The sequence below is a fragment of the Rattus norvegicus genome, chromosome 17 (genome assembly GCF_036323735.1).
Source record: "Rattus norvegicus strain BN/NHsdMcwi chromosome 17, GRCr8, whole genome shotgun sequence".
NCBI classification, from domain to species: Eukaryota; Metazoa; Chordata; class Mammalia; order Rodentia; family Muridae; genus Rattus; species Rattus norvegicus.
Genome location: NC_086035.1, coordinates 68677210 through 68704973, shown reverse-complemented (window position 1 = coordinate 68704973; position 27764 = coordinate 68677210). Strand labels below are relative to the sequence as shown.

Sequence of the window (27764 nt, the reverse complement as noted above, 5' to 3'; positions counted from 1 at the left end):
TCATTTACCCTAAACAGTTGAGTTGAAAAATCTTCCAGAGGGTGAAAAACCCAGCACCCTGGCTGCTTTTGAAGAGGCTGATACCGGATTGTCTTTCGAAACCTTGGCAGCTTTGTCGTACAACTAAGGCTGAAATTGAGAATCACTAGCTCAGAGCTGTGCTTTTAAAATCCTGTATGTGATCTGATTGGAAAAAAAATCATAAACCTAGCACAGAGTAGAGAAGTACATCTTAATCCTAGCACTTGGGAGGTGGAAGGATCCCTGTGAGCTCAAGGTTGTCTGGTCTACCAAAACAATGCTAGGCTACCCCTGCAGTAACTAAAATCATAGACTGGGAGTTAATAATTTCTCAGGTATGATCATCGGTGTTAAGGCCAAGTAAGCACCATACTTAGGTCTCAGGCCAGTGTGTTTGTGTGCGAGATGGTGGTTGGAGGTGGAGATGAGACAGAGAAAAGATAATCTGCATATATATGCATGTGGAGGCTAGAAGACTCCATCAGACATCACCCACCATGTTTTGTTTTTCCGAAACAGGTTCCCTCATTGGCCTGGAGTCACTAAACAGACTAGGATGGCTGCCCACGCTCGAGAGATCTGTCTGTCTCTGCTAGTGCATGTCCATGAGGTTCAAACTCAGGTTCCCTGACCCATCCCCCTTCCATAGATTTTCAGTATAGCCACATAGGAGTTCCATGCTGACTAAATGACACATAGCTGGTGGCTAACACTGTGCTGTCTTTCCCCTCCTCTTATGACTTTGCATTTGCAGGGTCCCTATCTACACCTGTCCCTGGAGCATCTAAGGAGACTTTGCTAACCCCTGTCCACAAAACTGCTGAGGAAACCTTTGGTGGCATGGGAAAAAAATCATCTTGAGGTTTCAGACGCCTAACTTAAAACAATAAACGAGTACCATGGGAGTTGTAACCAAATGTTTAATCCCACAAGATACACACATGGTAAAGCACAAGACAGTAGTACCCGGTACAGTAGAAAACTGACACGTGATCAATCGCGCGAGGCTGGGTTTCATGTCTTAGGGTCTGTTGCGTCAATGGTTATAGCAAGTGATGCTCTCTGATTATTACTGCTGACAATACTCGGCCAACAATTCTTGCATAGAGTGCTGATAAATAACTATGTTACAAAAAGGGGTGGTCCCTGGAGAACATTACAGGCTTCCCTAGGTAAGTGTGCAGGTCAGGAGACGGCATATTCAATCAGATGGCTGATAGTTCTCCGTGGTTATGCACCGGCTCCAGCTTGCCTACGTCTGACATGTCATAGCTTGCCTCATACTTTGCCAAGATCTTCATGATCGGCCGCAGTTTCAGCCACCACTGTTGCTTGGGGATACGGTGCCTGTCAGGAAGAAAAGTCAGCTGTCAAATATGTCTGCTGGAAGACAACTTCTCTCTGCTACAGACCGCCGAGCACTGAATAGTCTCACCAGAAAACTGGCTTTTGTGGTACAGTCACCTAAATATATCTGGGATAAGGTACCTCTTTTTCATTTCAAGACAAAGTAGCCTAGGGTGGCCTTAAATCGGAAAGAAAACCTTCAGCTGGTCAAGCAACTGCTGGGATGACAGGTATGCACCACCATATCAAGTGTAGTGTGTGTGTGTGTGTGTGTGTGTGTGTGTGTGTGTGTGTGTGTGTATTTAGCTTCAGAAAAGCTCATGTTACCTAAAGCAGCTCAACAGTGAGTCCCTTGCAGTACCCAGGGTGGTACTGGAGCTCTTTCCCCAAAGCTCCTATTTCCCCTTCCTCCTAGTGATGAGATTCAGATAAATATCATGGCATCGACTTACTCAAAGTCAGTAGCCTTCCTTAGCTCTGCCACTGGTTTAAACAGGAGGTCTCTCTTCTGAATTCCCAGGACACAAATGGAATCATCACTAACAAATTTTTTCCCTGTGAAAGTAAAGAAAGAAATCTAAGAACTAGTCAACATACTGAATAAGCATATAAAACTGTGTAGGAGGGCCAGCACAGTGAAGGGAGAGAGACCATCAGAGAACAAACCCATGCACAGAGGAAAGAACTGCAGCTCTTCAGAGTCCTGAGGGGTCCTAGCTCTGTGCAAAGCCCACTCGGGATGTGGATTATGCCCGAGAAACCACTGTCCCATCTATTGAGGAGACTTTTAACTGACCGGCGTCTTTCCCAGTCTACCAGCATGTGGTGTAGACAAATTGTAAAGAGGAGGAAAAGCCAGAGCTGGGACTTTGAAAATAGTAAAAGGTCAATTGGAACTATTTATATCTCTTTTGTAGGGTGGCCCTTTTGTAAGCCTCCTGGTAGACATCTCACAGGTCGATTCTGAGAAAAACACACCCAGTAGGACTGAGAAAGAAGGCTGAGATAAGGAGAGGGGACCAAAAAGCCGGGGCCAAATAGCCAGTGTGAAGAGGCAGTGTGATAGGCCTCAAGAGGGAATAGTATAAAGAGTTTTGTGCATATTTGTTGTAGTTTCTTGAAGCACGAATGGATTCATTTAGCACTCACTTCTTTCCACAAAGGAAGCTGGAGGTTTGCACAGGAAGGGTCTACCCGAAACCTAAACTGCTGTCTAAGATAGACTGACGGACGTACCCTCTAATATAGACTGATGGACGTACCCTCTAAGATAGACTGACGGACATACCCTCTAAGATAGACTGACGGACATACCCTCTAAGATAGACTGACAGACGTACCCTCTAAGATAGATTGACGAAGTACCCTCTAAGATAGACTGACGGACGTACCCTCTAATATAGACTGATGGACGTACCCTCTAAGATAGACTGACGGACATACCCTCTAAGATAGACTGACAGACGTACCCTCTAAGATAGACTGACGGAAGTACCCTGCTTCAATTTCATACTTGACCCTGCTGTCTGACAAAGACAATACCAGTGGGGGAAACAGATGGCAGATGTTTCCCGTCACTGAAACAAATGGCCTGCCCCCCAAAGAACTGCCACATGTGGGAAGTCTGGGTATCAGTCCTGGGCCAGGTGGAGGAAAGGGAAGCAGCGCACCTAAGAGTGAACGCAGGACCGCTGAGACTGGCTCAGCGCCTCAGCCGAGCCTACGGATGTGGTTGGTATTAAGTGGTAGGTATTGGGTGAAGGAGACCCAGACCCCACAGCACATGCTGAGTCAGCAAAGTTGGAAATACATGAGGGTCAGCTGGTTATCATGCTGCTCATCAAGGTGTGAATAAGACATCACACAAGTTCAGAAGTTCACCATGGCCTTCCCTTCATAGAAAGCTGAGCTAAACTACATATCTGAGGAGGTATTAACTTGTCATGACATTCTAGAAGAAATCATGGGAATGGGCTGTCATCAAATCCTAAGGTTACCTCTGGAGGAGGGAGCAAGAAATATTGAAGAAAGACAATATTTAAGGTTTGAAGAAGGAAAACAGGACACAGCCCTAGGAAATCAATTGTACATATCCCCTGCCCCTATGTAACTTGCCTACGAATCAAACCAATGAACAAGTGTTAGCCTAAGTGTGAGGGCCTTGAACGAGCTTCGTGACACCACAGAAATAAAAGCTCTATTTTACAGTCTTGCTAATGACAAGCATTATGTGCCAGGCAATCTCCTAGCTAACAAGAATGCTAGCAAACAACTTGTCACCCATCACTAGCGGTAGAAATAAAATAGTTCTATTAATTATGCTTAATTATAACCTCTGGACATCACAATGGTGGTCAGTATTCAGTCAAGGAGAAAGAGCACGGTATGCCAGACCTCTCAATGGCAGACTTAAAGAAGGAAAAACACCATAGCTCTCAGTGAGGTGCTGAGGTACATTTCCCATCCCCAATCCCCTCCTACCTGTGCCGTGGGAGCCCTTCAGTTTGGCCGAGATCCACTCCATAGCTTTGGCAGATATTTTGGTTCCAAAGTTTCTGTCGAATGGAGAAGGTGCTCCCCCCTGTGGTTGGCAAGTTATATGACATGTAAGTCACATGGCAATCACCTGATACTTTAAAAAAAGAGCCCAATGAAAAAAATACCAAAGCTTAATAAGATGCTGTGGTCTGCAAACCCACAAACATGGTTTGGTTTTGTATATCTAGGTCAGGAGGGAAGCAGGCCTGTAAATCCTGGAGCCTGACCTACATAACCTTGAGGTGTTCTCAACAAGAGAGCTGTTATTCTTTGTGTTGTGGTCTCTATTTGTGTCTCTGTGTGGTACAGGCGTGTGAATGTGTAGATGTGCTCTCCTGTGTATACGTGTGCAAAGGGCAGAGCACCACATCAGATACTATGGCTTCCTAACACCTGGCTTCAGGCGGGTTCTCTCACAATTAGAAGCTCCCCATTTAGCCCAGGCTGCCTGTCCTGCTAGTTTCCGGGATCTGTCTATGTCACACCCCAGTAGTGGTATCACAGGCATGGGTGGCCATGCCTGGCTTACTCTGTGGGTTCTGGAGAGTCAAATTCTGATTCTCATTCTTGCAGAGTGAGGGCTGTTTACCCACTGAGCCATCTTCCCAGCCCATTTCTAAGACCAGGGATGAATCACAACTTCTTTTACTGATAACAATCTGTGGACTCACAAAAATGAGCATATACAGATTCCTACTCACATTAACGTCAGGAATTCACGAGCCCTTCAGATATAAAGTTAGGGCCTCCTAGTTTAAAAGTTCCCTGAAATGGGCATCTTTGCTGACTAGCAAAATAGCTATCAATGAGCTCTAAACTGGATTGAAATTCTTCTAGATTGAGTAGTGTGAGAGAGCAAGTGTGGGTGATTCCACATATCAACCTTGGGCCTCCACACGCACACACAAACACACACACACACACACACACACACACACACACACACACACACACACCACACAGATACACACAAATGGATGAAAATTAAAAAGTTCCCTACAATGCACAAAGGCCAACAAATACACAAAAATGGGGCCACTGTCCCCTGAGCTGACCTCCAGCCTTGTGACCTGGGCGTGCTCCCTTGACAGAAAGGGAGAGTAGAAAGAAAAGCAGGGAAGATATTGAATAGAAATGCCCCTGTCCTGGAGGCAGAGAAGTGGCTTTATCTTCCCAAAAGATCTTCATTTGGTGAAAGGGTCAAATGAATACGACTGTCCAGAACTCCACCTTCAAAATTACTAAATGCTGATATTTAACTTGACAAAGGTATCAGAGGTTTTCCAATGACCAGTTTGGGGGTGGAGCTTGAGACAGACGACTTGGAGAAAACAGGTTATTGTGGAAGCTCATTTGTTGTCTCTTAGCCCAGCCCCCAGACTCACCTCATGATTCCCCTAGACCTCCAGACCAAAGCTATTCAAAGCGACCGGCTGCCTCCCACTCCTACCCCCATGCCTTTCCTGCCGAGGCTGGCTCTAACCCCTTAAACTGTCAGCCAGCATAAATCCTTCTTCCGTTATGTTGCTTTTGGTCAGCTTGTCTGGTCACCGGCAGGAGAAAAGCATCTAAGTACTTCCCATAAACTCCGTGTCACAGACTATAAGGACTCCTGAAGGTGATGACATTCCATATGACTGAAAAGTCTGCACACTTGCAATAGCTTCAGAATTAATCTATGCTCACTTCCCACAGACTGGCACCATTCTGAGGAGGGCCCTGGAACCCCCTCAGAGATCACGGAGACCTTGGCCTACCTGCTGCATGTGGCCTAGCACGTTCTTCCTGCAGTCAAACACTCCTTTCCCTTCCTCTGAGTAGAGCTGGTAGATGAAGTCCGTGGTGTAATTTACACTGCAGTTTTCATTTCTGAAACAGATGTGAAGAAGTCAGGTTTACTGGGCTGTGGAGATGGGCCGAGGGCTTTCTGGAGTACAGCTCCAGCCAGCCAGTCCGCCTCAAGGCTCGAGGCGCAAGCGCCACGTGAACTTCCTCATCACTGCTTCTACCCTGACTCTCTACGTTCCCCTTTCCTCATAAAAAGGTCAGGGGGCATGAGGAAATGAGGCATCTTGAAAATAACCATGAGGTCTACAGACTTATATAGAGCAGAAGTAAAGTGCAGAAGGTTGTCCGTTGCTTAAAGAAGACCTGTGCTTCTTTAGCATCCACAGAATCAGTGGCAAAGGAAAGATCCCACTGGGGTTCAAATTGTATGGCAACTTCTGTTCCAGGAAGAATGGGAACCCTTTCGGTTACCTGAGGACAAGGCCCCTCTGGATGCTGGTCTTCATTTTCTCCGTCAAGTGCATGACGTTGGACTAGAAAAGATTGTTTTATTAGTCGGTCAGACAGTACCCTTATTCAGACAGTACCTACGATAACACAACGTATGCTAGAATGCAGCATCTTGTATACACACAGTCAGCAGTTTTTAAACGTCTTGGGGTGGGTGTCACAGTGCACAAGAGTGCAGTAGTTGAGAAAAAGGATGGTATCATTAGTAAACTAGATAAACACAGAATGCGTAAGAGGTGTGGCTGCGCTACTGGGTATATTTACTGGTAAATGAATACTGCCCCACCTCCAACTAGGTTTCCCTTTTTAAAATACTCTACACATTGGCATAATCCACACATTTTTTTTTTAACATTCATGACTGTGATTGTGAGTGTTCACTGTCAACCTGGCACAACCTGTAAACACTAAGGAGGGTCTCTGTGTTATCTAGATTAGGCTGGGTGTATGGGCATGGGTATGGGGGATTCCCTTGATTATGTTAATTGTGGTGGGAGAAGCACCCATTGTGGGTGGCACCATTCCCTAGGAAGGATATTCTCGACCATAAACAGGAGATACTAAGCTGAGCACTAACACTAATGCATGTTTTCTCTATGTGGTCTTGACTACATGTGGCATGCAACATCAGGTTCCAGCTGTGCTGACTTCCATTAGACGGTAACCTGGAAATAAGCCCTTTCTCCCTTAAGTTGCTGTGCCCTGGATGTTTGATCAAAACAATGGGGAGCAAAAGTAGGACAATGGCAATATTTCAAAAGGCCTGGGGACACTGTCTGAAACACCAGGCCCCATTATATAAGTATCTTTAAGTGATTTATATCAGACACTGGGAAAGCATTTCATATTTCTCAAATGAAACACAAATACATACACATACATAAACAGAGTGTGTGTGAGTAGATGAGAGAAACTCTGTGTGTGTGTGTGTGTGTGTGTGTGTGTGTTGACTCCTAAGAGCAATGGCTGGTCTTGCAGAGGACCCAGCTTCTGTTCTCAACACCCTTGTGATGGTTTACAACCATCCTTAATTCCAGTTCAAGGATCTGTCACCCTCTTCTGGCCCCTAAGGGTATGCACATATATAGATACTCACAAAATACTCATATTTACAAAATAAAAATATCAATCAACACACACACACACACAGACACACACACACACACACACACACACACACACACACACGAAGGGCCCTCAGCCCTACCTAGTCATGGTCACTTATCCAAAGAGCTCCTAAGACTTAAGTACAAGCATCTGGATCTGAAGATGGCAACTGAAAAATGAACAGCTTGCAATGTTCTGTGACACCATCTCCAGCCTTCAAAAACTAATGGGGAGTTGTTAGTAAACACGGTTCTTTATTTAGTACTGCTGAGTGAAGTGCTCTGGGAGCCAAGCGTGCGTGCCATGCATCCATTGACATACCTGCAAATCTCGGATATCAAATTGTTCTTCAAAGATGTAGGCAGCATCGGCTCCCGCTGCAAGTCCCCCCATGTTGGCCAGGTAGCCACAGTATCCGCCCATGGTCTCAATGATGAACACCCGGCGCTTGGTCCCACTGGCTGACTGTTTTATGCGGTCGCACGTCTAGTTACAGACACAGAGATCCATCATTTGAATCCAGGACCTTGGCTAGTGCCACATGTGCACGAGCCCAGGGCCTGTACCCTCCACAAACTGCAGCACATCCCTCCACCAAACCTGTGTGCGCGTGCGTGGTGCAGAAGCAAGCATTGGCTACAGAGAGGCACGGTGGCAAAACTGCTCAGGTGTAGCCTGTCAGAGTCTCTGCAATTACCAGAGGTGGGGCCCCGGCTAGGCTATTACCCTGGAGACTAGTCACTCAAGTTAGCTCACTACCTGTGCTGTTCGACTGTGTCCTTGCTGGGAGGATTTTTGCAAGTCGATATTTAGCTGGTATGAATTTGTATTTCTATGGAAATGTTGGTTATCCAACTTCCTCTTTGCTACCTTTACTTTTCTGATGTTTCCTTGTGAAAACCTCTTTGTGATGTTGGGACAGTTTTGTTTACCTTGGGTATATCCTTGGGTCTTTCATAAAAGATACCTCTGTCCAAAGAGAACAGCTTCTTAGACAAAGGCATACAGAAAGCCACTCTCATACTGAAATGCACTGCCAACCATTCTCCAAAAGAACCCAGGTTCAGGATGGAGGACAGCTGAAAACTGCCCCCACCCCACCCCCATGCCCCCAACCTTCCACCCCCGCCTCACACACATGGCAGCAGTGCACGTACCAATCATTTCCTCAGATGTCAGTGAAAGCCTTCTGCCTCATTCTTAGCATGTGTTCCATTCCGGGGAAACTGAGGTCCACACATACAGTCCAAACCTGATGGAGCCTTGGCTTCTTCAAAACCCCTCAGCACAGCTCGTAAAGTATGCCTCAAAGCCTTCCTTCCTTCCTATGGGATGCAGAGCCCTGCCCATCCCCAGCACCCTCTCTGGCTCCCAGCTCCACATGCTGTTCTAGCTCAGAGATCCTGCTCTCTTGAGCCTCCATGGACCCTCACACAGTGGTCTCCAGGCACAGGGAAGAAGACTCAAGAGGTAGGTATTCCATTCATACTCCCTGGCACTCCTCATACATCTTGAGGTGGGAGTATTTTGGATCACCTAAGAGAGTCTTGGGTCATCGTGTCATTGTGAAGTAGGCAAAAGAAGCCAGGGCACGGAAACTCCACAAAGCTACTGCATGAAGGAATGGAACAAAAGACTTTTTGCCAGCTGAGAGGAAGCAACAGAGGCTGGGGTCATGGCCTGCCAGGGACACAGGTGTGGAGATTAGAAGATTCAGGGACAGCCTCTCTCTTAGAGCTCACACCTTGACTTCAGTTCCCTGACTTCTGCCCCTCACAGCTGTAAGCAAATGGCTGCTAGGTTAATACCAAGGATACAGCCATCTATCACAACTGTAAGAGACTCACTCGGGCTCTTTCCTGCTCTCTTATCTGCAACCTGTGACCCAGTTAGAAAGTCATTTCCTCAGGAAGACACTATGTGACCTCCAGGACTGGACAGTCCCTCTTGTGGGAGCTCTCGTGACTCTGTGTCCTCTCTTCACCCCAGTACATCTTCCTGTAAAGTGTGCTTATTAGATTTGAATATTTCCTCTCCAGATTAAAGTCCTTGGAGGAGAGGAGCCCTGGGACAGGTACTACAGTACTACACCAAACCCTGTGGGCTTTGGTGGGTGGGAAGCCTTGGTTTCTCTAGGCAGAGATGTAACAAAGGAAGAGGGGGATCCATGTTGTACCAAACATCTCTCTGTGGCACTCAGGTATTGAAAGGGTCACTGTGTGGTCTTTGTTACAGAGCCACGCTACAAGTGAAGGAAGACTGCATATCAGCACAGAAGGCTATGCTGAGGTGGGGTGCCCGGTTTCGTGAAGGGAGCAAAACCACACAAGTTAATGTCCCACTTTAATCTTTCCCAAATACCCATCCCATTGCTCACTAATCCATAAAACCACGCTGTAGTCACTTAGTGATTCAAGGATATTACTAAGAAAGAAGCCTTTGGTCCCCAGGACTGTTAATACAGATCTCTAAGCTCTGATCTCAACCGGTTGCTGAAGAGACATAAATGAACTGCTTGGACTAAACCTGACATGGAACAAGAGTCCAGGATAAACAACGGGGGTTTGGAATGGTCTGCTCTTGCCTGGAGCTTACAGACACTCCTCCTCAATGCTCTCTCATTACCCAGACTGCACCTGAAGATTTCAATCACCTCCTTCTAAAAATAGTAAGCCATCCTTGCCTTGACTCACTCAATCACTAAAAGTAGTACTGATGTGGAAACAGCCAGAACAGCAAGGCCATCTGCGACATGCGGGTGCCACACGGAGGGGCGTCCCTGACTTCTGGCCAAGAGGAGCGACCACTTAGGACTCTTGTGTCTTATGCTACAACAACTGCCTCATAGGCAAGTTCATCGAGCTCCAAGGGCATAGGGCGGTGATTCTCTGGGGGAGGCCTCTGAGAGGAATGCTGCTGGAAGAATTTCAAGCCATAGTTCAATCATTGTGGCCAGACCACTACACACACACACATACACACACACACACACACACACACACACACACACACACACACACGTCTTTGAAAAGACATATTTGAAAGGTGAGATGGTAAGGTGGAGTCTGTCACAAGGCTAGATCTTTTTCTGAGGGATAGTAATAGACTTTATACGAATGAATGTGGGAATAATCATATCGTATGAATAAGACAAATGGTTCCCTTCCCTCTTCTGCCCCTGACCCCGTAACTGGTATCCCTTCAGAGTGCTTGCTGAAGCGCTCGGGTGGGCAGATAGGGAAGGAACTGGGCAGTATAGGCAGAGGGAATCCTGTCCTATTGTGTGCTGCCAGAGACAAGGGACTGATCCTCATTTCCCTGTCAGTGGGGCCAATGTGGTTCCAGCCAGTGTCTAAGCCAGAAGGCTGAAAAAACATATTGGTTCACCTAGGACTTCTACCTGTCCCATTGCCTGGCAACCATGGTGTTAGAGGACTGTGTCTGGGCCCTAAGGCATATGGTGACACGGGTTCATTCTATGGGCTTCTTTGGGATTCTATTTAACAGGCAAAAACATTAAACTCCAGTGAGGGTGAGTAGGGGTCAGGGGAGCTTCCACATTGCTTAGGAACTAAACCCACAAACAGGTAACAAGGGACAGACCTAGAGTGTGTTAATCTATTTAATAGTCCCATGATAAGATTTTAATGGAAAATTCGGATGCTTGGTCCAGCTGGGCACCTCACCCTTTTTCCTGCCAAGTAATTTAACTTAGAGGGATGAACTTGGGATATAAGGAATCTCTCCAACGTTTAAAACTCACTGCGAACTCCAAAGCAGGAGTTCTCAACATCTCTAACTCCACAATGCTTTAATAGATTTCCTCGTGTTATGGTAACTTAAAATTATTTCCTTACTACCTTACAGCTGTAATTTTGCTACTGTTATGAACGATAACATAAATATCTGATATACAGAATATTTGATACGTGACCCAGCCTGGTTGGGAACCACTGCTCTGGCGCCAGCTTAGGTACAAACATCTTAAGTAAGAGGTCAGCTTGTTGCCTTTGGGTGAGGGTGAAAGGAACTGAGCATGGTAAGAAGTCAACTTATATAATGCCTGACCAGCATCTGTTCTATTATTAGATAACCACTACCTGCAGCAATGGCCTTTAGGCTAGTAGACATCCACCTGTCTCAGTGCATTCACTTCATTACCTGTGTTACAATGTAGACACCAGTACCACACTGGTCCTGCTGGTCCACCTCCCCAGACAGTTTGTAGCGGGTGAAATCACCTTCCTCTCAGAGAGTGACTTTGTCTCCTGGAAAGCCTCTCATCTCTCCAGGATGTCACTGTAAGCCTCAGGCTCCTTTGTTTGAGCACTTGCGTTAACCACACTTAGTCAGTGGATTCTTACACCTACTTACAGGGTAGCTTGGTCCGATCCTTGGTGCACACTCCTGACACTTGCTCTCTAGCCCCCCTTTCCCCCACATCACCACTCTAACAATGGGACTTGGGACAGAAGCAGCTGACCTTAAGAGATGTGATGTCCTCAGCTCTCCTGTTCAGGTGGTACAGAAACGCTATGGAGAGAAACCTGCATGGAGCATTTTATGGTGAGTTAGAAAAAATATAAGGATTCTCACCATGAGAAACTAGGAAACGCTATCCTATCACCAAAGGTAGGGCCAAGCGGTAAAGATGGGATTTGGCTTATTCCCTCTGAAAAAAGACATGAAAGGGTGTCTTTTTCAGCTTAGAAGCTGTCTGACCTTAACAGTTAAGGTCAAACAGGTGAAGGTTAAAGACTACGAGTTGAGAGTTTGAGCTGTCAGGAGGGCTAAGCGCAGAAGAAAAACCCCATTCGGGCAAAGATGAGAATTGAAGCAGAAGATCTCTTACCTGGACAACCACATTCAGGCTAGTATCAGAACCAATACTTATGTCTGTGCCTGGGACATCATTGCTAATGGTGGCAGCCAAGACACATATTGGGATGCAAAACTCATCATGACTGTTTCGAGCCTCAGAGAGCAGCACGGCACTGTGAAAACCCTGAAGCAACAGGGCCATGGCAGTTAGCAGGGTACTGGTACATCACTTGCCAAATCACTGAGCGTGGGCAGTAACTCCAGGGATGTGACAGGGAGGGGACCAAGTAACCAGCAGGAAGTTGGTCCACATGGGTGAGCAGAGCCCATGAGAGTCTAGAATTGGCATCTGAGCAGGTGCAGGGCATGCGCCATGTATTCCCCGGTCACTGGGTGCATCCCTCAGCCTTGTCCTTCTTGTCCCGCAGGAAGAAGACACAAGTGGCAAGTCAAGGCGGTGCAAAGCAGGCAGCAAAGCAGGCAGCAGGCCGAGGGGACAGAATGCATTGTGGGTTAGTCATTAGACGGAGATGCTGCTCCTTACTCAGCATCACAGAGGAGGCGGGGAAAGAAAATGAAGTTGGGGCTTTTCAGCGCAAAGCCCATCCCAATAATTCTTTAGGTGGAGGTGAAGAGTGGGGAGGAGCCCAGGGATAGCAAGGGTAACATCAAATGACTGGTATCACCAATGCACGTGGTTCACTACACCACCGCCAACGGCTGACAGGAAGAGACATGCACTTGACATTACCTGTAGGCCCATCCCAGGACCCACATCGGTGTCTGTGTGGTCCCCTGCTCCCTGTTAGAAATTGGCCATACTTATATGGAGCAAGATAAATCGTTTGGAGCCTCAGGCACTGCTTCAAAATGATAAGTTAAAAATGTCTGACTCTGAGGTAAAGAAGGCTACCAGTTGGTCTACAGAGGTTTCCCATAACCGCCTCAGACAGTAAAAGCTGGGTTAGTGGGAAGGTACAGGTCTACTCACCCACAGTTCCTGAATCCAGGCAGGTCTCAACAGAGTATATAGGGAACTTTTAGACCCTCGTGGATGGCAAGTCTGACTTATTTATTTTTCTGATAATCATTAGTACAGTTTGCTGCAGAATTGTTGCTGCGATAAACGATGCACGTTCTATGCCATCTTCCTTCAACCCAATCATCCTGAGATTCAAAACCTGTGTGCTCCAAGGATTCTGGACAGTGGGTCATGGACCTGGGGTACGTTAGTCCTTGGTATGGTCAGTCAATAGGTCAGACAGGGTAACCAACCCTGGCCAGTGGCAGGGTTTCTTTCCTTCCCAACACAACCAGACCTCCGCCTCCACTCACAGTTGGCTCTAAGTCTTTTGGCTGCTCTCCCTGTGCTTCGGCCATTTTGGGCTAAGGTTATAATTGTTAAAATTGACTGCATTCAAAATGACATCTAATAGGAAAAGCTCTGGGTACACCCACTGGTCAGTGCGCCACCCATTTACTAGGCTCCTTAGAACTTTCCAGGAAAATCCTTTTATTTGCCGAGGGCCATCTTTGCTAGGTATTCATTAGAAATAAATTGTACAGAAAAGAGCGGTGTCTTTGAGAGGCCTCCCACTGGAAGTCAGAGCCGGGGTAGGGAGCATGCTTGACAGACCAGAGCCTTTGGGGTGGGCTGGGGACTGGTTAATGCCTTAACTTCATTCTGACATTGCTGGTAATGGCTATATTGTTGCAAAAGTTTTCTCCCCTCTCTAACCAACTGAAAGTAATGCTCCAGGAGGGAAACCCTACCCAAGAAAAGTAGCAAACTCTGAAGAAACCATCCAGAAAGTCTTACTTCTAGATCCTGTAGGAGGCACCAGCAACTTTGAAAACATCAATAAAGCCACTTTAGACATTTTGAATGACCACCCTGCAACAAGGGATGGTACGCAGTTCTCGGGACCTACAGTCAACGTTGTATACCCTAGTGTTCACAACTTGCGACACCCTCAGAGCTGTAGTCATGTCATGGCCCTGGCGGTCAGAGGCAGCTCTCAGTTATCGTGCCTTGGTTGTGTTTTTTTGACTAGAATAAAGCTTGATACTGATGGTAAGGAATAAACCAAGCCCACTGGAAAGCACACCAGACTTCAGATGTGCCTGTTTTGACCTGCATGGCCCAGAGAACTCATCCGTTACCTTGCAGATGCTGAGATGCTGCCAAGGGACGCACCTATGCCTGAGGATCAGTGCCGGTGAGGAGGAAATGATTTGTAAAGGCAATGGCCAACACGCAAGGGCTATGGTGTTTGATCGGACTGGAGAAGCTCAAGCATTCCCACCTCAGCACAGCAGACATCCTGACGCTGAGCCATCCCCGTGGCAGGGACTGTCCCCATCACTGTAAAGCAGTGAACAGCATTCCTGATATCCACCCATAACACGTGAAGGACTCCTCTCTCCTACCTCTGGTGACGCACAAGGTCCTTCCTCATCGCAGCTGTCTGTGAGATGCATAATCAGGGAAAGCTGAGAACTGCCTGACCTGCCCTAAACCCAAGGGAACAGTTGGTTCTGGGAGACAGCCATAGACTGTGGGCATTGATGTCATTCAGAGCCCGGTAAGAGGCTATTGTCCTCTACCAACAGATATGAGTGAAGATCCAGGTATCTTATTGGATACCTGTTCTTTCCGAGTGACACAGTAAGGTTAGGCAGCACTAGCAACTCCCTGCCAGCTCTCCACCAAGGCCTTCCTAGGTCTAGCAGCAGGAGATGATGGGTGCTTTGGGGAGAGGCTCCTCAGGTCCTCTTTCCCTAGACACAGTGACAGCCTTCTTTCACCCTGTGGTCGGCCTAGCGAAATCAGGTCCAACCTCGAACTATTAGAATTGACACTTTTCCTTCATGCCTTTTTCACGTTCTAGTCATTTTACCCTTGGGGACACATGAAGGGACTCTGAGCTGTGTTCTCATCCTCATACAGCTATTGACTCCAAAGCAAGCAACGGCAACCTTCACCAAGGTTATCCCTAGGGGTCCGGCTTCAGACACCCACCTTGAGATCAAAGAACAACTGAGAAGACCAAACTCCCTGGTGTCAGAGCAGCAAAAAACAACAACAACAACAACAACAAAACAACAACAACAAAACACATGTGCATGCCGACTTACCCCACATGAGCTAGCCTGAAGTCCTCAGGAATGGCCACCTACCTACCTTTCAGCTTGCATTCTCGCATGCTACCACTGGCTTTGAGAAACTCAAATGAATAAGAAAAAGAGATTAAAGAAGAAGAAAAAAAAAAAGCAAGAAATCCCTCTAATGGAAATCCCTCTAATGGGAGTAACAGGAAGAGGGCGTAGATGACCTTTCCCCTCCTCTCTATTTTGAGCTTCAAGTTTTCAACAATATGTATATATTGTATATTCAAATCTGGGACAAAACAACCACCAGTGTGGGAGTGAAGAATCATAAATTCTAATTATGGGGACATTGTAATCAAAGAGAGGATCTTCCCCTCACGTCTGAAGGTGCACACTGAATATCCACCAGGAGATAAATTACCCACCTTGACTGGCATCTACAGAGGCTCCCACCAAACTGCAGGTGACAGTATACAAGTGACAGTATACAGGCGTATCCAGCTACTAAATGTTCTCAAAGGACGATGTTGTCATCTACAAAGTTCACACTCAAAGCCACAGAACATAGTTTCAAAACTGACTTGCAAAAATGAGTCTCATGTTATTTTAAATGAGTTTACGTTTGTTTTGTTTGTTTGTTTGTTTGTTTGTTTGTTTGTTTGCTGACTAGGCCATATTGACAGCTGCTCTAGGGCACATGCTGTCCCAAGGACTACTGCTCAGATACACCTGCAAGTAGGCTTAGGTGTCAAAGAGCTTGTGAAAAAGGCACTCTTAATTGTTTCGCTCTATAAATTCCTCCCATGTAAACTGTAGACTTTGATTCAGTATCTGGGTGCACAGAGCCCGGATCCCAATCCGTTTTGTGACAGACATCCTTCTTTCCATTCACAAAGGACGGTAGATTCACGAAGTGCCCGAATCCATCAACCACAAGGGCAGAAGCAATAATGACAGTCACCAGACAGCACATGCAACAGACAAGAGGCGTTAGTGATCAGGAATAGCCAAAGCAAACACCAGGCACTTGGCTTCAGGAAGCAGAGGCAAGAACAGTTCCGCCATTCAGGAAAGCAAGAAATCAGCGCTAAGCGTTACTTACCACTGTAAGCTTTATCGTTTAAAAGCATGGGGGCTTTTATTTACCAGTACTAGAAATGAGTTTGGTGTCAGGAGCTTAAGAGAAAACAAAATCCTAACCAAATTATGTTTAAGAATTAGGTCTCCTGGGGAAAACAATTTGAGTTCCTGAAAAATTTTAGATTTCTGACTTAGTGATCTTAAACTCCCATAGGAATTAAAAAGTATAATTTAAAAATGTAACACTAACATGTATGTGTATATTTTGTTACTTTTTTTTGCAAAAAGAAAAATAAGAAAGTATCAATATTCATGACACAATTTAAGACCTCCGATTTATAAAATAACGGTTACAACCTTAGCTAAAAACCCTGTGAAATGACCATAGTTGGTTCACGGAATGACATTATGAAATATTTGGTTAATTTTCTATATTTACATATCAAGTAGACAATGTGGGACACAGGATTTAAGTGTAACAAGAGGCTATAGGCAGAAAGAAAGTTACGTTCAGCCAAATCCCTACATTGAGTATCTGATCAGAAAACATGGTGGTCCCGCTCTGCTTGAGCTTGCAAGGGCTGTCACTCCACAGGTCTTGGTGATGCAGCCAAGTCGTGCTAGCAGCAACACGAAAGGAACCATGAGAAAAAACAGGGGATGTGGGGGCAATTAGATGAAGCATTTTCAGGATCCAAAAGGAACTTTGAAAATGTGCTTTCTTGAAACAAAAACACTTAGGGTGTCCGACTAGTAAAAGGCTATTTCTAGTGCACTGGTAGATAAAAGGGTCCCGGCCTCGGGTTAGCATCAGCGGCACCTGCTTTGCTGGTACATCCGCACTTACGTCTGTGATAGTGTTCAGAGCCGTGTCTGCCCCGATGCTGAAATCAGAACCTGGCACATTGTTGGAGACAGTAGCAGGAACCATAACCATAGGGACACAGAACGCCTCATGTTTGTTCCGGGCAGCTGCCAGCTCTAGGAGTCCCAGGTAGGCCTGTCAGATTAAGTCTGTGTGATTGCAGGGCCAAGGGAGGGAGAGGGGGGCGTGGATAGCATGTGGTCGGGGGCGAGCAAGCCCGGGGGTTACACAGTGCACAGGGTACACAGTGAGGAAACCAGGTAACACTAGAAGAACCAACACAGAAGAGTTACAAGCACAGACAAGGACAAGCAGTTTCCTGGGCATAAAGGGGAGAAGGGGTATTAGCATACAGTACTAAGACTAACTCTCTCATCACTTTGAGTCTGGTTATGTGAAGTTCCGATCTTCCTTTAGGTAAATTATTTACGATTTCTATGGAATTCATCCCCATCAAATAGGATGTAAATAAGGACTACAGGTTTTCAAAAAAAAATCTGAAGAGAAACATTAACCATATAATCTTCCTTTCTAAATCATCTGTGTATTTCAAATAGCAAATATGGAATATCTATAGATTGATAACAAATCTGAAAACATCAAAAGATGTTTCAGCAGAATGGGAAAGCTCCGTTAATTTACTCTATCAGAACTAGGCTAGCCTTGGGCTGCATCTCATTACCCTACTATTCTGTATTTCAGGGCAACGGGGTTGCTATTAAAACCCCAGTTCCCAAGGAATAGCCATTAAGATGGGGTAAATGTGACACAAACATAGGGCTACCAATCACACCCCCAAAGCCAACAAGCAGGGAAGGAAGCAGAGACACAATAATGTACCTCGAATCCGCCAATGATCAGAAGGGCATTGATATTTTTCGAGTGCATCTGTTCTGCGATCTTCTCCAAGTACTTTCCGGGTAGGGTGCTGAAGACAGACAGACAGACGAAGAGGTAAGAGTACACCCACCAGCTGCCAAACTTCTTGGAAATCATTCTTTCCACTGCTGGTGTCTCTTCTCCCACCTTCCACCCCTGTCTGAATTCTGTGGTGTGAAAGGTACAGTGGGCAGTGGAGCTACTCTCCCACACTTCCATGGTTGACAGCACCAGGACAGTAGAATCCTGGAGAATGATCTCTTAAGGCAGGAGTGGCAAGGTATCAGGTCCCAAAAGAGCATCTTTTTCAAAAGTAGGAGGTCTAGGGACTTAGCTTAATGGTCGCCTAGGTGCAATCCATACCGCTGCAATAAATAAATGAGTAGGCAGGCAGATAGAAACAGTGCCACTCCAGAAGAATTATCTGGCAGTGTACACCTGAAATCCCAACATTCTAGGTGGAGGTAGGAGGTTTCTTGAGTTCAAGACCAGCCTGGGCTGCAAGGAACATAGTGAATTCCAGAACAGACTGAATCACATAATGCTCTTTCTCAAAAAGGTCAAAAAGAATTGTACTGGCTCATGAGAAAAAAGAAAATATGTATATAGCTTACAGGTATTAAGAGTTAAGTGTTGGGCTGGAGAGATGGCTCAGCGATTAAGAGCACCGACTGCTCTTCCAGAGGTCCTGAGTTCAACCACATGGTGGCTCACAACCATCTATAACAGGATCAGATGTCCCCTTCTGGTGTGTCTGAAGACAGCTGCAGTGTATATATATATATATATATATATATATATATATATATATATATATATATATATATAAAATCTTTAAAAAACATGAGTTTATAAAAAAAAAATAAAGTGATTGGCTCATTTACCATTTAAGAAAAAAGAGTTAACAAGCAGTATTACAGAGCAATAGTGATAAAAACTGCATGGTATTGGTACAGAGACAGACAGATAGACCAATGGAATAGAATTGAAGACCCAGAAATGAACCCACACACCTATGGTCACTTGATTTTTGACAAAGGAGCCAAAACCATCCAATGGAAAAAAGATAGCATTTTCAGCAAATGGTGCTGGTTCAACTGGAGGTCAACATGTAGAAGAATGCAGATCGATCCATGCTTATCACCCTGTACAAAGCTTAAGTCCAAGTGGATCAAGGACCCCCACATCAAACCAGACACACTCAAACTAATAGAAGAAAAACTAGGGGTTGGGGATTTAGCTCAGCGGAAGAGCGCTTGCCTAGTGAGCACAAGGCCCTGGGTTCGGTCCCCAGCTCCGAAAAAAAAAAAAAAAAAAAAAGAAAAACTAGGGAAGCATCTGGAACACATGGGCACTGGAAAAAATTTCCTGAACAAAACACCAATGGCTTATGCTCTAAGATCAAGAATCGACAAATGGGATCTCATAAAACTGCAAAGCTTCTGTAAGGCAAAGGACACTGTGGTTAGGACAAATCGGCAACCAACAGATTGGGAAAAGATCTTTTCCAATCCTACAACAGATAGAGGCCTTATATCCAAAATATACAAAGAACTCAAGAAGTTAGACCGCAGGGAAACAAATAACCCTATTAAAAAATGGGGTTCAGAGCTAAACAAACAATTCACAGCTGAGGAATGCCGAATGGCTGAGAAACACCTAAAGAAATGGTCAACATCTTTAGTCATAAGGGAAATGCAAATCAAAACAACCCTGAGATTTCACCTCACACCAGTGAGAATGGCTAAGATCAAAAACTCAGGTGACAGCAGATGCTGGCGAGGATGCGGAGAAAGAGGAACACTCCTCCATTGTTGGTGGGATTGCAGACTGGTACAACCATTCTGGAAATCAGTCTGGAGGTTCCTCAGAAAATTGGACATTGAACTGCCTGAGGATCCAGCCATACCTCTCTTGGGCATATACCCAAAAGATGCCCCAACATATAAAAAAGACACGTGCTCCACTATGTTCATCGCAGCCTTATTTATAATAGCCAGAAGCTGGAAAGAACCCAGATGCCCTTCAACAGAGGAATGGATACAGAAAATGTGGTACATCTACACAATGGAATATTACTCAGCTATCAAAAACAACGGCTTTATGAAATTCGTAGGCAAATGGTTGGAACTGGAAAATATCATCCTGAGTGAGCTAACCCAATCACAGAAAGACATACATGTATGCACTCACTGATAAGTGGCTATTAGCCCAAATGCTTGAATTACCCTAGATGCCTAGAACAAAAGAAACTCAAGACGGATGATCAAAATGTGAATGCTTCACTCCTTCTCTAAAAGGGGAACAAGAATACCCTTGGCAGGGAAGAGAGAGGCAAAGATTAAAACAGAGACTGAAGGAACACCCATTCAGAGCCTGCCCCACATGTGGCCTATACATATACAGCCACCCAATTAGACAAGATGGATAAAGCAAAGAAGTGCAGACCGACAGGAGCCGGATGTAGATCGCTCCTGAGAGACACAGCCAGAATACAGCAAATACATAGGCGAATGCCAGCAGCAAACCACTGAACTGAGAATAGGACCCCCGTTGAAGGAATCAGAGAAAGAACTGGAAGAGCTTGAAGGGGCTCGAGACCCCATATGTACAACAATGCCAAGCAACCAGAGCTTCCAGGGACTAAGCCACTACCTAAAGACTATACATGGACTGACCCTGGACTCTGACCTCATAGGTAGCAATGAATATCCTAGTAAGAGCACCAGTGGAAGGGGAAGCCCTGGGTCCTGCTAAGAGTGAACCCCCAGTGAACTAGACTGTTGGGGGGAGGGCGGCAATGGTGGGAGGGTTGGGAGGGGAACACCCATAAGGAAGGGGAGGGGGGAGGGGGATGTTTGCCCGGAAACCAAAGAATTATTATTAAGTATTAAATAAATTAAAAAAAAAAATGTAAAAATGTACCTCCATACCTGTACATTTACATGGACATTTACATGGACATACATACACAGACTTTTGTGCCTCCATAGAGGCATAGAGATATAAAATATAATAAATAAAAAAAAAGAGTTAAGTGTTTACTCTTGGAAATTTCCATTTTCCAAATTACATACCTTTGCATATATGCACATGTATATGCCTGTGTATGTATATATTTTATATATAATATATTTAATATATATTTAAGTGTATACAAGTAATATATTATATACAATATACCACACACACGCATATATATATATATATATATATATATACCCTTTGTATAGAGAGATATCCATTTATTTTTCTTAAAAACCATATCCACCCACATTCTGCCTCTATACTGTCACCTACTTCAAATGAGAGCCAGTCAACCGGGACATTACCAAGCAAAGGAAACTTGTTTATGCCCCATTCTAATGTTTTATCCGACAACCACCCCTAAAACTTCCTTCCATGTGTAAAGAAAACACTATATACTTATACTGTTGGTAGACACATGTAAGTTGTAAGATGAAGCTATTCCAATATGGAAAACTGTAGGGAGTGAACATGGCAAACAGGCAAATTTGACAGCTTCAGCGAGCATCTCAAGCTGTCAGCTCATCTCCACCCTGCTCAAGAGCGATGCCCAGGTTGCCTTCCATAAAGCACACTGGGGCCGCAGCTGGACAGCCTCTGTGCCAAGGCCTAGGGAGCTTGTCTGCACAACCCCCAGTCTACCGAGGCTTTGCCATACAACGTCCCAACACCATGGCACAGAGACGCGATCCAGAAGGCTGTGGAAGCCACCTGGGGAATCCCCACCTGTCTAGCTGACACTGGAAGCCCTGATATTGAAGCAAGCAGAAAAGTTGACTTGATTCTTCTCAGACATTAGCCACAGGGACATAAGAGCCCCAAACCTAAAAATTGCTTCTCTTCCGTATGACAGATGAAGGTACAGTAGTAGCTGGTATTAATATTTGCATCCTAGAAATCACCAATGATAACACGGGGCTGGATCTGATATAAAATACTTTCTTAAAAATATCTCAATCCCAAGTACTTCCTCCATGGCTTCAGATACATATGTAGCAGAGGATGGCCTTATCTGACATCGATGGGAGGGGAGTCCCTTGGTCCCAGGGAGGTTTGATGCCCCAGCATAAGGGGATGCAGGCGTGGTGGGATGGGAGAGTGTGAGTGGATGGGGGAGCACTCATACAGGCAAAGGGGAGTGGGGAGGGCGGATGTGGGATGGAGGGTTGGTGGAAGGGGTAACTTGGAAGTGGGATAGCATTTGAGATGTGAACGAATGGAATGAATAATAAAAAAAGAAATTTTAAATTACCGTTTCGTCCCAAGAATGGACCCTCCTTGTCCCGTCCAACCTCCGACATCTCCCCAGCCGATTTCTTTGATCTAGTATTCAAACACAGAGTCAGACAGCTGAGGGGAGGAAGAAAGGCAGACTTGGAAGGCTCTGAAAACAGCTTAGGATTCTGTACGCTCACAGGCTGAGTTCCCACAGAGATAGGGAAGGCAGCAGGTCGGTTTCCAGAACTGCAGGGCTGACTCAGTCAAGGCCTGCCATGCCCTTCTAAGGTTAAACAAAATGCTGAGCTTCAGTGAGAGGCTCCTTCCCTGCCTGTGGAGACCATCCGCACCCTAACCCGAGGCGCGTGTCCTGAGTGGACACCTTAGCTGGCCAGAATCTGTCACTGGTAAAGGGGAAAATAAAGAATACCAAATTGGGGGTTGGGGATTTAGCTCAGTGGTAGAGTGCTTGCCTAGGAAGCGCAAGGCCCTGGGTTTGGTCCCCAGCTCCGAAAAAAAGAACCAAAAAAAAAAAAAAAAAAAAAAAAAAAGAATACCAAATTGGCAAAGGTTAAAGCAATTTAGCAAAGAAGAAAGGGAGAGATAAAATACAGCTTGGGTAAACATATGAAGTTTAGTCAACTGGGGGCGATTCCCAGGTTAGGTGAGGCAGGGGCTAAGTTAAGACTCTGGGTCTGCAAGCTTCCAGTCATGTGGTTTTTGGTGAACTTCTTAATGGATCCTGGTGGGATCTTTAGAAAGTTACAGACATCCCCCAACGTGGCATCTCTAGCTTCAATTCCTCAGGTTCCTGGAGAACCAGCACAGGCTCTACCTTCTTGACTCTCTAAATCCCATTTCTCCCCTTTCACTCGGCCAGCTGAAACACAACAGACTGTGACAAGCTTTGCCTCACACCGCACATCCGTCCTGAACAAAGTGCATTGTGAGAGACTTCAAAATGGAGTCTGATCCTTGAAGGCATCTCTGTCTGCCACGGTTGCCTCTGACACTTCTTGCAGTAACTGTATAATGTCTTTACAGTCCACCTAGTCCGCTAGCTTCCTGCCTTCGCCAGGCATCGGAAAGAAGATGTACCAGTATGTACAACCCCCCTCCTAAGAACCTTCCACCTTATTTAGGCAGAAAACCAAATTCCTACAGATACCTGGCTCTTACTTTCTTCTCCCCTTCTGCTTCCTTCCTCTCCCTCCCTAACCTGGCCCTTATATTATTCTAAAACAGGGGCAGATCCAACCCCGGGGTCTTTGTATCACATCATCTGCCTGGAGTGAGCCAATATCCCTCTTGGTTCCCACTTATCCATTAGTGGGAGATCGGCTTCCCATGAGCAGCTGATGCATGAAACTCGTGCAGAGCGCTGGGGGCCTGTGGACTCTTGTAAATATTGATCCAGCTTACTTCCCTCTCTTCTAAGCCAGCGATATGGCTTGCTAGTGTAGTCTTGCTGTCGTTGCCTCCAAAACATAGAGTCTGCAGAGGTGGGGGTTTAGACCGTCTCGCTCACACGTGTAATTCCACAGGGTTACAAACTGACCGAGGTATCGACCAGATGTAGTACAAACCACAGCATTTCTGGGTTCAGAATACAAACATGCCTCACCATCCTGCTTCAAGTCCTCCATCATGAGAACTGTAGCAGGTGAGTCAATGTTTCTACTCCTTATTTCTCTCATAAGAAAAATGGTAGTAAGACCTTAGACATAGTATAATGTCAAAGGGATTAATACATGTGAACCACATGCTACAAAAGGGAAACAGTGAATGTTCCAGACTTTGTTGGCCAACCGTTGTTCTCCCAATGCTGAGGATAAAACCCTTAAATGCTGGGAAAGTATTCTACTGCTGAGCTAGAAACCCAGCATTTTTATTCTTAAGAATTAGAATTATTATTTTTTTAAGGTTTTATTTCATGGAGTTCTGGTGTGTGCTGGTTTGGATGACACGCCTGTGGTCATCAGAACTTGACACAATAGGCTGTGAGGTGAGCATCATTGGATTACTGTGCCTTGGGGCCTTTTGAGAAAAATCTGAAAGTACATGACACCCTGAGCTTTATGGAAAGGCTTAGAGTTTAACTTAGGGCAGGGATCCTAAGTGAAAGGTAACCCTTAACCCTCAAATTGGTAATAGGTATAACTACAGCACCAAGAATCCTGATGCTGCGGGGAGGCTGGCCTCCCCAAACGCAATGACATTTTAACTTCCCCAGGGACTCCCGGGAGACTCACTTGGCCATTGGCGAGGCCATCAAAGCCGTCATAGATTGCGAACATCTTGTGGCCCTCTGCAATCCCAACCCGAACAGCGGAGCGCACGGCTGCATTCATTCCTGCGGCAGGTGCCCCTACATTGATGATGGCTACATTGCAATTGCTCTGAAAAGAGAACACGGTAGGGCCAAGTCATCAGACGGGTGCAAGTCCCCACCTGTCGCACATCTATAAGGGGTCATACTATGCCATGTTTTGTAGGAGGTGACCGTGTCAGGATTAAGATCGCAATGGAGAGGTGAAGGTAAGTTTCCAGGGACCTGCACTAGAGGGTTGGTCGGGGGTGGTAGAAAGGATTCCTAGGCCACTCTGGAGACTGGATCATGAATGGGAGCTGGCTACCTACCTTGGGGATCTTGTCATCAGGCTCCTTAATGGCAAGACGCTTGTAGGTGTTCAGGTTGCCCTCAAAACTCCTAAAGAAAAAAGGGACATTGTAGTTTTAATTATGTATGGGTTTGTGAGGTGTCTGTGGGGGCCAGAAGAGGGCACCTGATTCCCCTGGAGCTGGAGTTACGAGTAATTAGGAGCTAAGGCATGTGGGTTCTGGGAACCGAACTTGAGTTGGGCTTGTAACTGCAAAGCTTCAGCCCCGGACTCTTAAATTTTTATATTATGACTAAGTCTCAATGACCAAACAAGTACATTTCTACTAAGAGTTTCATTCATGATAACTCACCTTCCTCGGAGTTTTACGGCTTCATCAAATCTCCTTTCATCCATTGCTTTCTGTACATCCTGGGTCTTAAAAAAAAAAAAAAAGAAAGAAAAGAAAAAAATGAATCAAGCCTTCAATGCTCTCTGGGTGGACTTCACAGTCTGACCCCATTGCATTGCTCATGGACCTCAAGCTGACGGCTGACTCGGCTGTGAGGTCAGAGCCCCAAGGAAGGGGAGGTGACACCTGCTGCTCGATGGTCACAAGATCATAAAGATGATTTCCCCAAAGACAGAGCTCGTGGAAATGTGTCTCTTAAGAAAGTATCTGATTATTCCACAGCCTAGCGCAGATGAGGATAAAGAACAACACAGGTAGCTAGCTCACCACGGAAGACTGCAGAACTCGAGTATGCTTCATGATGGCTGAGAGCAACCGAGGGATTAAGGCAGCCTCAAGACACAGAGCTCAGGGCTGGACATCCTGACCAGCCTCAGTGAACTGCTGGTTCTTAGCAAGAGGCTCTCTGTGGTGGCTGCTTATTAACAAAACCACCATGATGGTTTGAATACCCACGCAAGATAACCTCACGACAAACTGTTTTACCCGGACAAATCTACTTGTCCGCAGTGAACTCACGAAGCTGCATAGAAAAGTACCGTGCATGGTTGGGGGTCCTAACCGTTTCAGGCCTATCACCTCTCATGCAGTTTCAGACACTTCTCTTGCTCTTCTATCCCCAGGGATACACAGGAACACACATCCATCTTTGCACGCACAGACACTTGTAGCCACACATATGTACATAAACTGTCCGCGCTCCTACTGGCTTCTGGGAATTAAGTTAGGGCTATTTTCAGCAAGTTCCTTCACACACACACATCCTCATCCTCTCCCTTTCCCTCTCTCTCTCTCTCTGAGAGTGTGGTGTGTTATAAAGAAAATACATGACAGGATCATTCAGAAGCCTAAATAAATAATGCAACATTTCATGAAAAAATAACTGGGGGAAATGAAAGATAATAGCAGTTTCTAAAGAAGCAAGCCTCATCAACTAGAAAACTGAGTTGAAAAATAGAACCATTTTTCTTTCAGCTCTCAGTAGACACGTCTGTGGAATTCCATTCCCTAGTGTACCCTTACAGATCAGACTGTCCCCAGGGACAGAAGGATAGAAGGTAACCAGAGGACCGTAGGCATGTAGCAGCTATAGCACCAGTTAGTTCCAGGCAGGGCCATTTTCCTGCACTGGGGCTCACTGCTCCTGGTGTGCAGGAGCTACAAGGCCCATCGGTAACTGTGGGTGGTGGTCACAGTCAGCGACTCTTTTTTTTTTTTTTTTTTTTTTTATTAACTTGAGTATTTCTTATATACATTTCAAGTGTTATTCCCTTTCCCGGTTTCCGGGCAAACATCCCCCTCCCCCCTCCCCTTCCTTATGGGTGTTCCCCTCCCAACCCTCCCCCCATTGCTGCCCTCCCCCCATAGACTAGTTCACTGGGGGTTCAGTCTTAGCAGGACCCAGGGCTTCACCTTCCACTGGTGCTCTGACTAGGCTATTCATTGCTACCTATGGGGTCAGAGTCCAGGGTCAGTCCATGTATAGTCTTTGGGTAGTGGCTTAGTCCCTGGAAGCTCTGGTTGCTTGGCATTGTTGTACATACGGGGTCTCGAGCCCCTTCAAGCTCTTCCAGTTCTTTGGTTTTCCAGGTCTTAGTGGAGAAGGCTCATGACCAACAGGCAAGCCACAGAGAAGCTTTTACACATCGTCCAAGGATGCAGGAAGCCTGCAGCCATCACCCGGTGGGTATCCTTCTGCCCTCCTAAAGGCCATTTTAACCCAGTGCTCACCGAATCTGAAGCCAACCACGCAGATAGGAGCACCCTATCTACAGGTAGCCCAGTGTCTGTGCTGACCCAGCACCTGAGCGCCTGAGCTCACCATTTGCACGCACTCCATCAGAGGCAGGCGTACAGCTTGATTTCCTCTCAGTGACACGACACAGGCTGGGGTCTCAGGGGTAGCTTCCAGCAAGGCAAGGACAGCCTCCACTCCCATACGGCTGGCCTGCAGATGACAATTGCAACCACTAAGAGATAGCTGACCCCTCATTCTATGCACAAGAGACACCGTGTGCATAACCAGAGGCCACCCCAGGGTTCACATTCTGCCTCCTTTCTTGGGCTGTAAAACGAGGATTTAATCAGGGGCTACCCTGCTTCTGCCATGATTATCTCTACTCATCTCTGTAACAGTAAGACCATAATTCTAATAAGAAATGCTAGGCAATGTGAGAATGTAGGGTTTCGACTCAGGATGCCTGATGTCCTCTTAAGTTAGGTTCTGGAAGCTTGCACTCGGGATACCACATTCCTACCTCCTGGGTTTCACTCTCTTAGCACCCCCGTCTTCCCCATCTGTAAGCAAACTGACCTCCCACATCGGCTGGGACCTCAGCCCGGGAAATCATTCTACGTCAGTAAGTCTCAAAGGACGTTT

The 27764-nt window shown here is 45.9% G+C and overlaps 1 protein-coding gene across 3 annotated transcripts in view; it reads right to left on the bottom strand.

The window, feature by feature from the left end:
- Nucleotides 1-918: 918 nt before the first annotated feature.
- Nucleotides 919-27764, bottom strand: part of Pfkp (phosphofructokinase, platelet) — a 64307-nt gene continuing 37461 nt past the window's right edge. The window contains exons 10-23 of one of the 3 annotated variants that reach the window (XM_063276718.1): nt 27207-27332; nt 25286-25350; nt 24953-25022; nt 24565-24711; nt 22347-22417; nt 18029-18116; nt 17171-17323; nt 12164-12316; nt 7633-7797; nt 6166-6227; nt 5664-5775; nt 3850-3949; nt 1821-1923; nt 924-1368 (exon numbers count right to left, since the gene is read on the bottom strand). In XM_063276718.1, the coding sequence (XP_063132788.1) occupies nt 1227-1368; nt 1821-1923; nt 3850-3949; nt 5664-5775; nt 6166-6227; nt 7633-7797; nt 12164-12316; nt 17171-17323; nt 18029-18116; nt 22347-22417; nt 24565-24711; nt 24953-25022; nt 25286-25350; nt 27207-27332 (1557 nt within the window). In that variant the 3' untranslated portion in view covers nt 924-1226. Of the gene's footprint in view, nt 1369-1820; nt 1924-3849; nt 3950-5663; nt 5776-6165; nt 6228-7632; nt 7798-12163; nt 12317-17170; nt 17324-18028; nt 18117-22346; nt 22418-24564; nt 24712-24952; nt 25023-25285; nt 25351-27206; nt 27333-27764 lie in introns of all 3 variants that reach the window. The other 2 variants (NM_206847.2, XM_039096037.2) reach the window with 2 other exon arrangements.